The sequence below is a fragment of the Gossypium hirsutum genome, chromosome D09, assembly GCF_007990345.1.
Source record: "Gossypium hirsutum isolate 1008001.06 chromosome D09, Gossypium_hirsutum_v2.1, whole genome shotgun sequence".
Taxonomy (NCBI): Eukaryota; Viridiplantae; Streptophyta; class Magnoliopsida; order Malvales; family Malvaceae; genus Gossypium; species Gossypium hirsutum.
The window spans coordinates 49,252,170-49,269,256 of NC_053445.1; the positions used below are offsets into that span (position 1 = coordinate 49,252,170).

At 36.8% G+C, this 17,087-nt stretch overlaps 1 protein-coding gene, 1 long non-coding RNA gene and 1 pseudogene across 2 annotated transcripts; all 3 read right to left on the reverse strand.

The window, feature by feature from the left end:
• Nucleotides 1-864: 864 nt before the first annotated feature.
• LOC107892461 (COP1-interactive protein 1) lies at nucleotides 865-3,291 on the reverse strand. The gene is made up of 7 exons (XM_041100247.1): nucleotides 3,251-3,291; nucleotides 2,906-3,124; nucleotides 2,369-2,861; nucleotides 2,037-2,222; nucleotides 1,716-1,934; nucleotides 1,433-1,666; nucleotides 865-1,279 (listed from the first exon to the last, which is right to left on the reverse strand). Exons 1-7 carry the CDS (start codon nucleotides 3,289-3,291, stop codon nucleotides 965-967), a joined length of 1,707 nt encoding a protein of 568 aa, XP_040956181.1. The 3' UTR covers nucleotides 865-964.
• A 508-nt stretch (nucleotides 3,292-3,799) lies between these two features.
• On the reverse strand, nucleotides 3,800-5,536 carry LOC107890698 (uncharacterized). The gene is made up of 3 exons (XR_001682020.2): nucleotides 5,364-5,536; nucleotides 4,334-4,398; nucleotides 3,800-4,237 (listed from the first exon to the last, which is right to left on the reverse strand). It is a non-coding gene; the product is annotated as an uncharacterized lncRNA (long non-coding RNA).
• An 8,294-nt stretch (nucleotides 5,537-13,830) lies between these two features.
• Nucleotides 13,831-16,025, reverse strand: LOC107892460 (uncharacterized; annotated as a pseudogene).
• Nucleotides 16,026-17,087: the final 1,062 nt, after the last annotated feature.

Below are 17,087 nucleotides of genomic sequence, written 5' to 3' on the forward strand. Positions count from 1 at the left end.
GAATTTCTACTCATAGTTTTATATAATAATAAAAAGGAGAAAAAAATAAAAAATAAGAAAAATGGTTAGAATGCTAAATGTAACTCAACGATCACGAGAGTGAAGGTTTAAAGTCAAATTTGGTAGTCGAAATTCTTTTTACTTGTCATGTCTTAAGATTTAATGGTGTTAAAGATTTCTACACCAAAAACACGTATTTTGGGAAATAATATTTCTATACCTATTTTGAGAGTAAGTAATTTGTTTTTACAATTTTATATTTTAAAAGGTATAATGATAAATTTAACCATTAACAGTATATCTTTTGTCAATTTAGTCTTTTTTACATTAAATTTAATCCTTAACATTTAAAAAAAGTTGAATTGTAATTCTTTTAATGAAAATACAAATTAAAATGTTAATTTCTTTTTACGATTAAAAAAAATTACATCAAATTAAATTGATCAAAAGCATCCATGGCTTTATCTTAATTTAAAACTTCTAATACACCATAAGGGACTTTCATCGTAAACTTATAAACATGTCTTCCATTTTAATATTTAAAATATGATAACTCTCGTAATAATATTCATGTATATTTTATGATAATTTTGTAATATTGGATTTTTATTTTTTTTAATATCTCATAATCTATTTTAAAAATACATGCCATCAAAACTTGTGCCACTGCACTGCGGAGATATATTTCCGCTTACGTTTCTAGTCACGAAACTTCCCGCTTTTTCACTTTTTAGCAACGTAAGCTCTTGTCCGAATCACAAATCCATAACTCCCTTACCGTGAGCCAAAATAAAAATTTCTGTCACATCAATTTACTCATAAAACATAAGATTAACAGATCAAGGTAAATCAATGAATCGAATTTTGTCGCTTTTATTAAGTTTATGAAATAAGAATACATTTGTTAATGAATAAATGAGATATGTTACACCTTCATATAAAATGACTATTTTTCTTTTAATTCCTATTTTTGAAATACATGCAAAAAGGAATCATGTTTTTTTTTCTTGGTTCTACCAGAGACCATTTCCTTGAGACGGTCATAGCGTCTGCGGTGATAGTCAATCAACAGGCACAGCACTCTAATGGCTTTCCTCTTTTCTTCTTCCCTACCCAACAACGCTTTATCTTTTTCTTTTGTAATCTTCTCCATTTCTCCAATTCGACTCTCCAGGTCGGCTATGGCTTTCAACGGCTTCACCTTTTCTTCTTCTTCTTCTTTACTCAACTTACCTTCACATGAAAGCTTTTCTCCAAGTTCTCTATTTTCTTGCATTAGCTTTCAGTTTGATTCATTCATTGCATTTTTGCTTGAATTCATTGAATCCCTCAACTCCCTCAGCTCAGCTTCACAACTGGCAAGCTTCTCTTTCAGCTCACTATTTTCGTGTTCTAGCCTTGAAATGGATTCAGTCAATGAATTCTTGCCTGCCTCCATTGAATCCCTAGATTTCCTCAGCTCAACTTCACAGGTAGCAAGCTTCTCTTTAAGGTGTCCATTTTCGTGCTCTAGCCTTGAAATGGATTCAGCCCATGCATTTTTCCATGCCTCCATAGTATCCCTAGACTTCCTCACCTCAGCGTCACAAGTAGCAAGCTTCTCTCCTAGCTTTCTATTATCTTGCTCTAGCCTTGAATTCGATTCAGACAATGCATTTCTGGCCGTCTTTATTGAATTCCTTAACTTCCTTGTCTCAGCTTCACCGGTGGCAAACCTTCTCTCTAAGAGCTCCATTTTCTTGCTCCAGCATTTCCTTGTCCTTAACTTCCAACACATTGATATTAAATGTGGTTCCTGTCAATAATCGTCTGGCAAGCTTCGAGTTCGACTCCATGGATTTGTTAGTGTTTTCCTGTCTTCCTTTCATGATTCTCTTCTGATCAGCAATCCGCAACTCTAACTCGCTTTTCTCCATCATCATGAACTCTACCTTCTGTTGCAGAAGTTCAACCTCCGCAGTCAAGGTCATAGTCTGCGCGGTTTTGTTACTCCTTTACTTTCGTAGTCCTCCTGAATAGCAGAAATCTCGAGGTACCTTTGCCGAAATAGTGCTTCCAATTCTACCATTTAGATGACTCGTTTCCTCTCTCAGTTGATTGATTTTGCAAATATTACTCCGCTCGTTATTGTCTAATTTATGTTTCTGCTTGCGAAGAACGTCCACCTCGGATTCTAACTCCATCACCTGCATCTGTAACCCTTCTTTTTCTTCTGCCATTACCTGCTCAATACACTCTTTCTAGCTAATTCTTCTTTCAGGGTTTTCACTTAAATCAAATACTGGGAAGTTTCTTTAGATTTCGTCTCAAGCAAAAGTTCCAACTCGATTTTCTGGCTGTGTAGGGAATCCAATTCCTGCTTCATTACATCTATCTCGGAACTTTGGGCACGTAAATAGTCCATCTCTGCCTTCAGACCAGTGATCTGTACCATTGACTCCTCAAGTTTAGATGTTAAGTTGTTGTCATTGTCCTCGACTTGCTTCATGAATTTAGTCGCTTCATCTCGGACCTCCGAAACCTTCCCATACAATGCCTTAATTGTCTTTCCTTGCAGTTTAGTTTCAGCTGTCTTAGCATCAAGCTGAGCTTCCAAATCTCTTTTCTGGAACTGCAGAGACTCCACCTCATTTTTCAAGCCAATTAGCTGCTCCTCTAGCTCAGTTATCCGTCCCTCATGCACCGTTTCGGAATCACAAAGTCTCTTTTCTTTCTCATCCGCTTCTTTTCTCAAATCTTTGTTGATGATTTCGATTTCTTGTATTTTACTCAAAGCAGCCAAATGGTCCAAAGCTAAAAGTTCGTTCTCTTCAGTCTTAGAGGCCAATTGATGGTTCAGGTCACCAATTTTTTTTAATGCCCTTTCAAGTTCTTCCTGATGGTTTCGGTCATTGTTAAACGCTACGCTGGGGTTAGTTTCGACATCCATCGACGAGTGATTCTCCGAGTCTGAACCAGAGGCATAATAAGAATGATTTTCGGCTCATTCCAATCAGAAACCTTCTTATCAGACTGTCGTTTAACATTTTCATACTGAGAATAGAGAAACTGGTACTGCTTGTGAAAATCCTCAACGAGTCCAACAAGTACGGGCTCCTTTTTCCCTCTTTCTCCTCTTGGCCAGCTTCAACATTCTTTCAACCATCTTCAAGAAAAAAGACGTATCAAAATTCAGGGAAACTGATAAAACTGACTAAGATCAAACATTAAAAGTGGCCATCAAATCAAATATCAGAAACTTTAGATATACTTGGTAAATTGGGGAGAAAAAGTTTTTGTAATGATAGTCATGCTATCTTTGATTCTTCATTAATGTAAGAAGATCTATGTTATCTAGATTCAGGATAGGATACATATATGCATTTGATATGGGTGCGTCTAATTTTTAAAAGTTTAACATATATATTTAAAGGGTCTTTTGAAGATCCACATTCCTATACTTATGATCAAATATGCATTGAATTAGTGCACATAAAAGAAAATTGAAGTGTCAAAGCAACATAGATAAAAGTATATCAGCAACATTTTACAAACCTGTTTTAGTTACTTCTTGTGTTACGGACTTAGATTTTTCCCACGTGATCCGTGCGGCCTTAGGTAGTTTCTTTATTCAAAAACGCCTAAATCAGTCTTAACTCGCAACAAATAAGGATTTAACAGAATTTCTCTAAGGCACCAATGAAGAATAGTAGAAGAACGAAGTAAGAACAAATCTTGAAAGATGAACAAAAGCCACAGAAAAGCATGAACAGAGAGAAAAGTTTGAGTGAATGCTCTCAAAATTCTATTAACAACTTAATACTTTACAATGAGCAGAGATGTGTCTATTTATAGCTAAGCCTCTCTAAAATCAACAGTATAAATCAAAGAACATCAATGGCTACAATTAAAAGCTATCTAGATATCAAATATCTAATATTACATAATCGTATCTTCTAAAGATTTACATTTAATGTCTAAGATCACATATCTCTGAAGATAACTTTCCATATTTGCCAAGCATATCTTTAAAGATTACTTTCCATATTTACCAAGCTCTGTAGATGGGCTTTTAGTCTCTCCAAACAATGGACCAGTCCAATTGGGCCAAATTACCCCCCTTGAATGCGATGGATTGTATGAGTTTGTCATGATTGCGGGCTCCCATGCGCAACCCATGACACTTATTCCATCTTTTTTAACTTTTGAAGATCACGGTAACCCTCCGAAGTCATTGTCAGCCTTTATTGCTTCACCACTATGAAATTTGCAGCAAATTTGCTGAATGAGTGACATAACATTAATAAATTACTTGACAATGCCACATTCAAACACTGTAAAATCCTAAACTTACGCATATCCTTGAAAATTGTTTCGGGGGCCATTTTAGATAATTTACCCTTTATTTGGCCTTCTTCACTAAACAAAAAAAAAAAGCTTACATCAAAATCAAAGTAGAATAGTCCTTTATCCAAATTGCTCAAAATTCAAAGTGCTAAAAAAATGGTTTTGAAAAGCATGCAATGAGGAATTATCAGTTGTACACTCTTAACCTACCTGCATTAACAATTCATTAGTGATAGTTACTACCTAGTCAAAATGTTAAAAGGAGATGCAAATTAGCCCCTTATTTTGGAACTCTATTATGAGTAAAAGTTTATCCACTTTTAGCATCCAACTTTTACTTACACTTGAACCGGATCCGAATCCAGTTTATGTTGTTCCAACTCTCCATTTTTTTTTGTTCTAAAAATTCATATGTCGAACATTCTTCTATCGAATGTATATCCATATCTGGCTCACTAAGAGACCAATCAACATAGGTTTAAATTAATAGGTTTTTTAATGAAACCCAGCTAAAATAAATATTACCTTGGTTGCACTAAAGTAATGAACAGATTCATCCATGATCCAGGAATCTTCCTAGAACTAAGGGATCTAATCTGGCATGTATTATAGCAACTATTCTACTATCCTCACACAAAGGCCTAGCAACAAAAAAGGAGAGGACCATTTTTATTCATAGATTGGGTGATGACCAGTGGTGCATAAGTTTTTAGATGTCACCTTCAAAGCCGAAAACAGCCTGCCCCCACTCATTTCATGCCCCTTTTGAATCTCAAAATAAATAACGGTAACAGTCAACATTTTTTTTAATTTGATGATTAAATGTTTATTTTATCACAAATTTTAACTTAAATTATGAGACTACTGCTTCGATTCTTTTACACATCGATTATGTTATATATAAGGCATGGCATTCGCTGAAATCGACGTTAAATTTGGTAGATTCTAATTTAAAAATTAAACCTAATCAAGAAATTAATAGAATAATAGGAACGAAATTTAACAGAATAAAAATCTGATTAAAAAACAAAACTTACCTGGAAACTGAAGGCGAATATTCTTTCTGCGGATCAAAATGCAATGGAAAGTGATAAAATACTCGCAGGAAAATTAGAAAGAAAAGGGGGTGAATTTTTAATAATTTTTAGTAATTTTCTTTTGAATTTGGGGAGAGAATTTTGGCTTGGCCTGGCTGGTCCACCAGAATGAATTTTTGGAGCCTCTTTTCATACGATTGCCCTTTGATTTCGGGTTTTATTACACTCAAAAATTTTAGCCGAGAAAAACGCGATAATTTCATTCTACTCAAATATGATTGGCTGATATTCCAACATGAGGCCACGTGGGTGATGTCCCGCGCCCCTGTCTTTTGTCTTTTGCGTTTTACGATTTAAACATGAACCATCCCATTACATACATAATAATGTATCTAAAGTTAAAAAATCGTTATTATAAGTAACAAACAGTTATTGCTCTGTTCCTTAATTATTAAGCTATTTTTGCAATTCTAAAAGAAAATTAGATCCCTGAACAATTTAATTATTGTATCTTTAATTCCAAATAAAATAAAATAAAAATTTAAACAACATGAAAGTTTTTAAAAAAATAATAATTTGTGTTATAAATTTTTTTTTAAATCAACAGTTTAAATTTTTTATATTTAATACAGAAGTAAATAAGTAAATTTATAAATGAAAGTTATTGATGCATGGTATAATAAGGGAGGAAGAGATTAAAGTGATAGTGAATATCAGTTTACTTAAAGAGGTCAAGAGCCGAAACAAGGACAAGATAATAAGTTGACCAAGACACTTGTGCTAAACAATAATATTGTAAAAGTTGAGGTACTAATTTTTTTCAAAAATTAAATCTTAAATTTAAGTGTAGCATAGAAACCAAAATTAAAATTTCACCATTTTCTTTTATAACGCATAAAGAAAAAAGAGAAAGGTGGCCCCATGTTTTATATACTTAGGTATAAGGAACCAAAATTGAAAATTTACCAATTTATATTGGTTTATAGATATGCTCAATCTATACAATTTTCTTTCATGTGTATGTATATATTATATTTTTTATGTTATCTTACAATTCATGTTCGCGATTTATGGTTGTCCTTTTTAATAATGTTGTCTTCAAAATTTAAACTTCACCACTATACCCAACACTTATTGGTAATTTTCTCTTGTATATATTGAAAAGAAAGTGAACAACTTTTTTAAGTTGTATCAATTTGTTGTTAGTTTTCACAATTATGAAACAATAACTTTTTAAGCACGTGACATTTCTCGTGAGTTGGATCAAGGAGTGAATACGAAAAAAATCAAACTACATTTTTTCAATTTAGAGTTATATTTCATATCCATGCTTAAAAATAAGTATATATCAAATAAAAAGACATTAAAAGAAATTAAGAGTCGCAATTCAAAAGCAAAGGCATCTCAAATGGTTATCACCACCTCCATCACCATCATCTTTACCACTCTTGAATCTTTTTATAAACTCTCACCGATGATAATCATATGCATTAGAAGATAAGTAATGAAGGGAGGTTTTCAAATAAGTTTTTGATGTGTTATTTGTTTGTATTAACAAACCTCTCAATGGGTTGGTATTATCTCTTGATTTATCCCCTTACTCTGTCGAAAGCCTCAACTAGAGATGGGGCTCACAAAGCGGGAGTGCCTTACCGAGTCGGACCACGCATGATAAACGGCCATCTATTAAGGAAATAATGGTCATTTGCGAATAATAAAGTTTGAACGCAAACCCTAAATGGCATCAATGGGCATATGAGTTATTACTTGATGTAGTTCTGTTTATCAAGATGCAAATTGCACATCGTGATACTTATGATTTGCTAGTTCTCATGAAGAAGTGTAAAATATGTTAGACCTCGCGAGCTATTCAATACGTTCTCATGCAAATCGCAAGCTTGTAAGTGTTGCAAAGGGCACTGAGCATTGGAGGCTCGCCTTCTCGTAGTAGTTGACAAAGAAACAAATTAGGATCCACCAGAAAAAGCCCGTCAACCTTCTAGGGGCAATCCTATATTGCTACAAGGCCTCAAAAAATTCGATGGAAAGGCGGATCAAACCCAACCTCAAAGACAAACAACGACAACAAAAATCCTCTCATTACATCACATATACGGCTTACTCCATCAAGAATAGAATAGTTTGGCATGTTCATTCCCCTAATCTCCAACGTTTTTACCATCTCCTCGTGCTTTCTTTTATATGTCCACTAGTTTCCTCATCTATGAATACCATTTTTTTTTACTTGAAGAGGGATCTCTCTCCTTCTACCTCTCTATTCTACCTAGATTTTTCTTTACGCTCTCCCCTCGCCACCGTTTGAACCGTCCCCAAAACTTCTTACCTCGTTTTCTCATCAACAATCTTATAAATGTTGTTTCTTCTTATATTTGGAGTATAGAACTAAGGCTTCCAATACTCTAAAATGAGGAACAAGGAAGACAAATAGAATTCAGAAATTAAAAAGGGAAAAAGGATGAAAAACTTTTATAGAGAAGGAATAGAGTGGGATAATGATGAAATATTACAGCTATGAAAAGGTGAAAACCTTACATCCAAAAGGCTATACAAAGAAGCAGAAATGTGCAGCAAAAGATTTATATGGTACACACTCTTCCTCCAATTTGTATCAAAATAGCAAGAATTATGATGAAAACCCAAGATCTAAATATGTATCATGCAAATTTACAAGGCCAACCCCTCTTACTTATGGTGATTAATTAGTGCTAATCTGAGGTTTCACTTGTTGTTGTCACTGCACCTCATTGTCGCCCTCTGCTGAAACAACTTGTAACGAATGGCCATCATTTCTCTCATTATCCTTGTACTATGAAGACATTTCAAGGTTGTTGGTCGTTGTAGATTGTCCTTTTGGTCTCTAAATGTTTCGTTTACCTTCATTATGGTGATTAATTTGTGCTAATCCGAGGTATGACCTGATGTTTGTTGCCGACCTCTGTTGAAGGAACTGTTAGGAGTGGGTCCCACTATGTGGGAAACCCATATTTTCTGCCACAATGTTTTACCTTCTTTTTGGTTTAGTCAAAAGCCAATTTTTTGGCCTTTTAACTTGGGAGTGGGCAGCATTCTTAATTGAGAGCAAAATTCTCAATTACATCCAGAGAGAAAGAGAGTGAAATTGAAGCTCGTTGGAGAAAAAGAGAGAATAGAAAAATCAGTTTTTCAAGCTTGGTGCAGCAGTGATCAACTCTTCGATCGAAGGTCCATCCGTGGTTCGATTGAGCTGATTTTTGGACAGCAGCTAGGCGATAAGGTGTTCTTGACTTTGTACGGTCGGATTTTTCATTCGAGTCTTTTAGCGTCGGAAATACCCATTTTTCAGCAGCTGCATTTTTTGGTGATGTTCTCTCATTTTTCTCTCTTTTGCTAAAGATTACATATTGTTAGCCTTGTCGGAGTTGAATGCTTGTTGTAGGCTTGATATTGTGATCTTGTAGCTGAACATTTGATGATAGTGGAGCTCTTTATCGGACTCTAAAGTCCCGTGGTTTTTACCCTTAATTAAGGGGGTTTTCCACGTAAAATACCGGTGTCTCTATTTATTTTTATTGTGGTTGCATTAGTTGATTTGTGGTTGATTAAGGTTGCTAGAGAACATATCTTGTGCTATTGTGCTTGCCATAATTTTTTACAGGAGTTATAGGGAGAGAAAGAACATCGGTTGTGCTTTCGCTTTGTTTCGGTTGTTCAGTTTCTTCCCAACAAACTGGTACCAGAGCTTGGTTATTGTGTCAGATAATTATGGAAATTAATACGAGCAAGATGATTATGTTGAATGGCACAAATTATCAACTTTGGCGGAATAAAATGAAGGACTTGTTGTTTGTGAAGGCTTTGCATCTTCCGGTCTTTACTACTCAAAAACCCGATTCGAAAAGTGATGAAGAATGGGAATTTGAGCATCAACAAGTGTGTGGCTTTATTCGGCAATTTGTTGAAGAAAATGTTTACAACCACATTGATCAGGAGACACATGCTCGAACATTGTGGGAGAAGCTTGAAAGCTTGTATGCTTCGAGGTCGGGCAATAACAAGTTATTTTTGCTGAAGAAAATGATGGCGCTGAAATATAAAGAAGGAATGTCTATAGCTGACCATGTTAGTGAATTTCAGAGTATGATGAATCAGTTGCTTGGTATGGGTGTCAAATTTGATGACGAGATTTTAGGACTTTGGTTGATTGCTACTCTACCAGACTCTTGGGAGACCTTTCGAGTCTCACTCATTAATTCTGCCCCACAGGGTATTATTACTTTGGATTTGGCTAAGAGTGGTGTGTTGAATGAAGAGGTTAGAAGAAGATCTCAGGGCTCTACATCACAGTCCGAGGTGTTGGTTATCGAGAAGTGTCATCATTGTGGTAAGAAAGGTCATATCAAGAAATATTGCTTCAAGTGGAAGAAAGAGAACAAAGGTGGTGGTGATAAACACGATCGGAATGACGATGAAAAATCCGAGCGTGTTGCTACTGTTACTCGTGAAGATTTGTTAGTTATTTGTGATGAGAATTTGGTCAACCTAGCATGCGACGAGACTAGTTGGGTGATTGATACTGGTGCATCACTTCATGTCACGTCGAGGAAGGAATTCTTCACATCTTATACTCCTGGTGATTTTGGGGTATTGAAGATGGGTAATAATGGTTTGGTTTCGGTTATTGGTATGGGAGATGTTAGCTTGGTAAGTAACAATAGAACAAAGTTAACTCTCAAGGATGTCAGACATGCACCGGATGTCCATTTGAATTTGATTTCTGCAGGAAAGCTTGATGATGAGGGATTCTGTAACACCTTCAGTGAAGGGCAGTGGAAGCTGACTAAAGGCTCATTGGTTGTGGCTCGAGGAAAGAAGAGCTCAAATTTGTACTTGATGCAAGCTTTGACTTCTCGAGAGACGGTGAATGTGACACTGAATGACAACTCAACTGAGTTGTGGCATAAACAACTCAGTCACATGAGTGAGAAGGGGCTTAGCTGTTTAGCGAAGAAGAATCAACTTTCGGGTTTAAAGAATGCTACACTGAAGAATTGTGCTCATTGTCTAGCAGGAAAGCAGAGAAGAGTTTCATTTAGAAGCCATCCTCCTCATAGAAAATCAGAGTTGCTAGAGTTGGTCCATTCAGATGTTTGTGGTCCGATAAAAGTAAGATCACATAGTGGTGCACTTTACTTTGTGACTTTCATTGATGATTGTTCAAGAAAGCTATGGGTTTACACTTTGAAGTCTAAAAATCAAGTCTTTGAGGTGTTTAAACAGTTTCAAGCATCAGTTGAAAGGGAAACTGGGAAGAAGTTGAAGTGCATTCGTACTGATAATGGTGGCGAGTACACAGGGTCGTTTCATGAGTATTGTCTGCGACAGGGAATCAGACATCAGAGAACACCACCAAAGACTCCACAGTTAAATGGGTTAGCTGAAAAAATGAACCGAACATTGATTGAGAGAGTCAGATGTTTGTTGTCAGATGCAAAGTTACCAAGATCGTTTTGGGCTGAAGCTTTGAATACAGTGACACATGTGATAAATCTGTCTCCTAGTGTTCCTTTGAAAGGTTATGTGCCAGATAGAGTTTGGTTTGGTAAAGACGTGTCATATGATCACCTACGTGTGTTCGGTTGTAAAGCATTTGTTCATGTTCCAAAGGATGAAAGATCCAAGTTGGATGCCAAGGCTCGACAATGCATTTTTATTGGTTATGGTCTAGACGGTGAGTTTGGTTATAGACTCTATGATCCAGTTCAGAAGAAACTCGTGAGAAGCAGAGATGTTGTCTTCATTGAGGATCAGACCATTGATGACATTGATAAGACGGAGAAAGTGGATTCACAAGGTAGTGGTGACTTGATTGATGTGAATCCGGTTCCCCTAGACTCTTCACCAGATCCTATCCAGGATGATGTGCATAGTGATGTTAGTGGTGACCATCAGACTATAGGTGACTTTGATACTCCCATGGATGATGTTGTGAATGATCAACAACAAGCACCTATAGCTCCACCAGCAGTTCCACTTCGAAGGTCTTCCAGAGATCGACGATCTTCTGTCAGGTATTCTCCTGATGAATATGTTCTTTTGACTGACGGGGGAGAACCTGAATGTTATGAAGAGGCTATGGAGAGTGAATGCAAAGATTAGTAGGTTGAAGCGATGAAAGAAGAACTTCAATCCTTGCATGAAAACCATACTTTTGAATTGGTGAAACTGCCTAAGGGCAAAAGAGCTTTGAATAATCGGTGGGTTTACAGGTTGAAGCAAGAAGAGAAGTCTTCATCTCCACGATACAAAGCTAGATTGGTCGTCAAGGGTTATACTAAGAAAAAAGGGGTTGATTTTGAAGAAATATTTTCTCCGGTTGTGAAGATGTCTTCTATCAGAACTATACTGAGTTTGGTAGCTTGTTATGACCTAGAGGTTGAACAAATGGATGTGAAAACTGCTTTTCTTCATGGTGACTTGGAAGAAGAGCTTTACATGGAGCAGCCAGAGGGTTTTATTGCACAAGGGAAAGAGGACTATGTGTGCAGATTGAAGAAGAGCTTGTATGGTTTGAAGCAAGCTCCAAGGCAATGGTACAAGAAGTTTGAGTCTGTTATGGGGGAGCAAGGCTACAAGAAGACTACTTCTGATCATTGTGTGTTTGTGAAGAGATTCTCTGGTGATGATTTTATTATTCTTTTGCTCTATGTTGATGATATGCTTATTGTTGGTCAGAATGCTTCTAGAATTGAGAAGTTGAAACAAGAGTTGAGTAAATCCTTTGCAATTAAGGATTTGGGGCCAGCAAAGCAAATTCTTGGCATAAGACTGACACGTGATAGAAAGGCCAAGAAATTATGGTTATCACAAGAGAGGTACATTGAGAAAGTACTTCAAAGGTTTAGTATGGACAAAGCTAAAGCGGTGAATACTCCCTTTGCTATGCACTTTAGATTGAGTGTTAAGCATAGTCCTTCCACAGAAAAGGAGAAGGAAGAGATGCAGAAAATTCCTTACTCTTTAGCCGTGGGTAGTTTGATGTACGCAATGGTTTGCACGAGACCAGACTTGGCTTATGCCGTTGGTACAGTTAGTCGGTTTCTTTCTAATCCAGGCAGAGAGCATTGGAATGCAGTGAAGTGGATTATGAGATATATTCGTGGCACTTCCAACATGAAACTTTGTTTCGGCAATGAAAAACCTGTTCTTGTTGGGTATACAGATTCAGACATGGCCAGAGACATTGACTCGAGGAGATCTACTTCAGGTTACTTAATCACTTATGCAGGGGGAGCTGTGGCATGGCAATCGAGACTGCAAAAGTGTGTTGCATTGTCCACCACCGAATCAGAGTTCATTGCAGCAACCGAAGCGTGTAACGAGATGCTTTGGATGAAGAAGTTTGTGCATGAGCTTGGTTTTACTCAGGAGAAGTATGTCCTGTACTGTGATAGCCAGAGTGCTATTCATCTTGGTAAGAACTCAACTTTTCTTGCTAGATCTAAGCATATTGATGTGAGTTACCATTGGATACGAGATGTTCTTGAAGCTAAGTTGTTAGAGCTTGAGAAGATACACACTAATGATAATGGTGCTGATATGTTGTCGAAGGCCTTACCAAGAGGAAAGTTTGAAGCATGTTGTTTGACCTCCGGTATGGAGGCATTCCCCACATAGTTGGAGGGGGAGATTTGTTAGGAGTGGGTCTCACTATGTGGGAAACCCATATTTTCTGCCACAATGTTGTGCCTTCTTTTTGGTTTTGTCAAAAGCCAATTTTTTGGCCTTTTAACGTGGGAGTGGGCAGCATTCTTAATTGAGAGCAAAATTCTCAATTACATCCAGAAAGAAAGAGAGTGAAATTGAAGCTCATTGGAGAAAAAGAGAGAATAGAAAAATCAGTTTTTCAAGCTTGGTGCAGCAGTGATCAACTCTTCGATCGAAGGTCCATCCGTGGTTCGATTGAGCTAATTTTTGGACAGCAGCTAGGAAATAAGGTGTTCTTGACTTTGTACGGTCGGATTTTTCATCCGAGTCTTTTAGCGTCGGAAATACCCATTTTTCAGCAGCTGCGTTTTTTGGTGATGTTCTCTCATTTTTCTCTCTTTTGCTAAAGATTACATATTGTTAGCCTTGTCGGAGTTGAATGCTTGTTGTAGGCTTGATATTGTAATCTTGTAGCCGAACATTTGATGATAGTGGAGCTCTTTATCGGACTCTAAAGTCCCGTGGTTTTTACCCTTAATTTAGAGGGGTTTTCCACGTAAAATACCGGTGTCTCTATTTATTTTTATTGTGGTTGCATTAGTTGATTTGTGGTTGATTAAGGTTGCTAGAGAACATATCTTGTGCTATTGTGCTTGCCATAATTTTTGACAGGAGTTATAGGGAGAGAAAGAACACCGGTTGTGCTTTAGCTTTGTTTCGGTTGTTCGGTTTCTTCCCAACAGGAACCTGTACTGAATGATGATCAATTTTCTCGGATTACCCCTGTACTGTGAACACGGTTCAAGGTTGATGATCGAGTAGATTGTCCATTTATTGCCCCTGCAATCATTGAATATATGGTTCAATATCCTTCACACCTTAAATATAACCCTAAACTATATATACATATTGGAAATGAAAGTGGAAACTATCAATATAACCTGAACTTTTCTTGGCCTTCACGTTAATGTTTTTCTTTGTCATTACAACTCTCTTCTCTGGAGTCTTTGTGGAAACCAATCTCTTTGGGGGCGAGCGAAACCGTATTGTTCTCCTTTCCGGAACCTCACTGTAAACTGATCTTACATCCGAATAAACTGACTTGGTATCTGAACCACGAGATTTCACATCAGAACCAATAGACTTTGTGTCACTAGTTGCTGTCAATGGATCCTCTATTATAGAAACAATATCATCTCTGCAAGTCGAGGCCCCTTCGATGGTTAACTCGCCATTCTTATCCTTCGTGTTCATAATATTTCGATCTTTCTCGACAAGCTGATAAGCAAACATTTGAAAAAGGGATTTGTGCAACTGAAAGTGGATTGAAAGTCTCATTTGCAGTGAACTTTCTTGCAAACCATGTCTCTATCTCACAATAATCTTCAATAGGACATTGCATTTCAGGCTGATCATAGTCATGGTCAGGGTTCATCACGAGGAACTTCTTGATGTAGCGCAAAATCCGACAAATTGATGAGAAACTCGGGCGCTGATTGGATCGGTATGCCAACACTTTTTCGTTAAATTGACAAGATATTTTGAGACTGTGTAGGGAAAAAGAGGCCTCTCCCCTGCCAAGATATTTCTACTCATATTCTCTACATATCCTTCAAACGGTTGTTTCCCAGCCAATAACTCAAAGCAAAGCATCCCAAAGCTGTACACATCTGCCTTCTCTGAGTACTTCAAAATGGAAGATCCATTGGATGACTGCTCTTGCTCTATCATAACTTCTGGAGCATACCAAATGAAAGGTTTTGGCTCGCACAACCTCGGTGACGAATTCGGGGAGGAACGAGGCTTTACATCAGATAAACCGTAACCCGAGATCTTCAAATGGAAACAACCTTCAACATTGTTCCTAGCTTTTAGAAAGATGTTACTAGCGTTCAACTCTCCATGATAAATCTTCTTTGAATGCAGATATTCCATTCCTCTTGCAATTTGAAGCATAAGATCAACCACAACATGAAGAGGGAACAAGATCCGCCTTCTCGAGCCATAATTCTCCTTCATGTAACTACCGAGATCCTTGTTCATTAACTCGAGAACAAGCAACACTTCTTTCTTTTCTTCATCGTAAAACCCACAAAGGTATTGCAGTATGTTTGGATGAGTGAGTGAAAGTAATTTAGAGATTTCAGAATATAATGGTTCAACATCCCCAAAGAAGTTTCTTAACACAAAGTTATCTCCCAACCATTGTATTTCCTTATATTGTCCCCATAATCGTCGCCTTACTTGGTAATCCCCGCAATACAAGATTGAACTAGGGAAAAGTTCACCGTTAGAAGCCTCTAATCCAATAATTTTACGAATCAACAAGCTAGCTAGCCGTTGTTGGTTCTTCGTTACCGATTCCGAAGACTTCTTCTCCCTCAGAGCTTCAACAAGGTTCCATCGATCTTCCCTTCACGCACTTTCGAACCGGCTACAAATCTCTCGAGGGATTAAGTACTGATTTCTGAATCGAAACTCGAAGAGCTTCGGATCGTTCCACTCGGCATCGTACTTCCTCGTGAGTGTGACTCTCCTCCTTTGAATCTCATACTGGTCGAGCCCTGCGATCTCGCCGGCCATTTCAATGGCCTCAATGAAGGCCGGAAAGTGGCAAAGCAAATTGTGAATGTGAAGCTCAACAGAGTCCTTGTTTTGATGGAGGTTTATTGCCTTAACCCACCAGTCCTTCTTGTCCATACATTGTTTTACATATAATTCACCTTCTTTAAAGATCTTTTGAAGCTCTCGTAAAGGGTTATCAATGGGACTCCATTTTATGTTCTTTTTTTCGATTTTCAGGTTCAACCTTATTTCTTCGGCTATTACATTGAAAGCCAAACAAAATATATCAAACAACAAGCAACATTGTCGTCGATTGACTTGAAACTTGCCTTGTAAAACCATAAGAGTTCTTAGACTTCCCAAAACCTCACCAATTTGTCTGAATTCCTCCATTGTTATAAAAAAAAGTTTGAAACACACAAATGAAGACAACCCCAAGAAATGTCACAAATGGTGCTGCCAACTTCTGGAGATTAAATACCAGAATCAAACAGCCCCAAATCTCTTCTTATCTACAAACATCATTTTATAAAACAAAATAGTTAGATTCTTGTCATTAAGAAACATTAATGAAACACATAATTGGTTTGAAAATGAGAAGAGAAGAATAAATGTTATAACTTTATAAAAAATACAAACTTGTAATTGACAATTTTCTATTTCCAACACCAATCCAATTCAGACAATGGATCCTTTGGGATCCTTACAAGTTGGATTTTATCTATGAAAAAACTTCATCTTTATCCCCTAGAAAAGAATGCAAACAAAACAATTAACAATGAAAACCAAAACAGACAAAAAGAAAATAGAAAACGAAAATGATAAGAGAGTTGACCGTTTCAACCATCCATCTGTTAAACAGCACCTAACTGAAACGAAGAACCTTGAATCCAGATTTTTTTGTTTTCGTAAGCTTAATTTCATTTCTTTGGAACTTTAGAAAAATAAAATCTTCAGGTAAAAACTAAAAACAGAAACCATCAAAGCAAAACGAACCAAAAAAAAGACAATAACTGAAGATCAAAAGAGAACACAACAAAAAAACTTATCAACTTTGAAGTTATTCAGGATTAACTAAGCAGGTTCAAGGTTTGGTTTTCTCTTTCTTTTTCTCAAAAAACTTTAAACAAGTCCCCGATTTCTTTGCTGTCTTTGTATAAATGTGTTCCCACGATTTTCGTCCTTTTTTTAATATATAAAATTGTTATTGTTTCAACGCTCTGACCGCTGCATTGTCGTAAAAATGTCTTTGAAATGGCGTCGTTTAGTTCGTATTCAGATTCACACCATCTGGTTGTTGCTTCTTAAATTTAGTAATGCATTATTAGTGTATTCTTTTTCTCATATATTTACGTAATAAAAAAATTACGTCGGAAAATATAATTCGAGCTAAAGGTGCTCATGGGTCGGGCCGAGTCTAAGCATGATATTAACATATTTTATACTTGTCCAAGT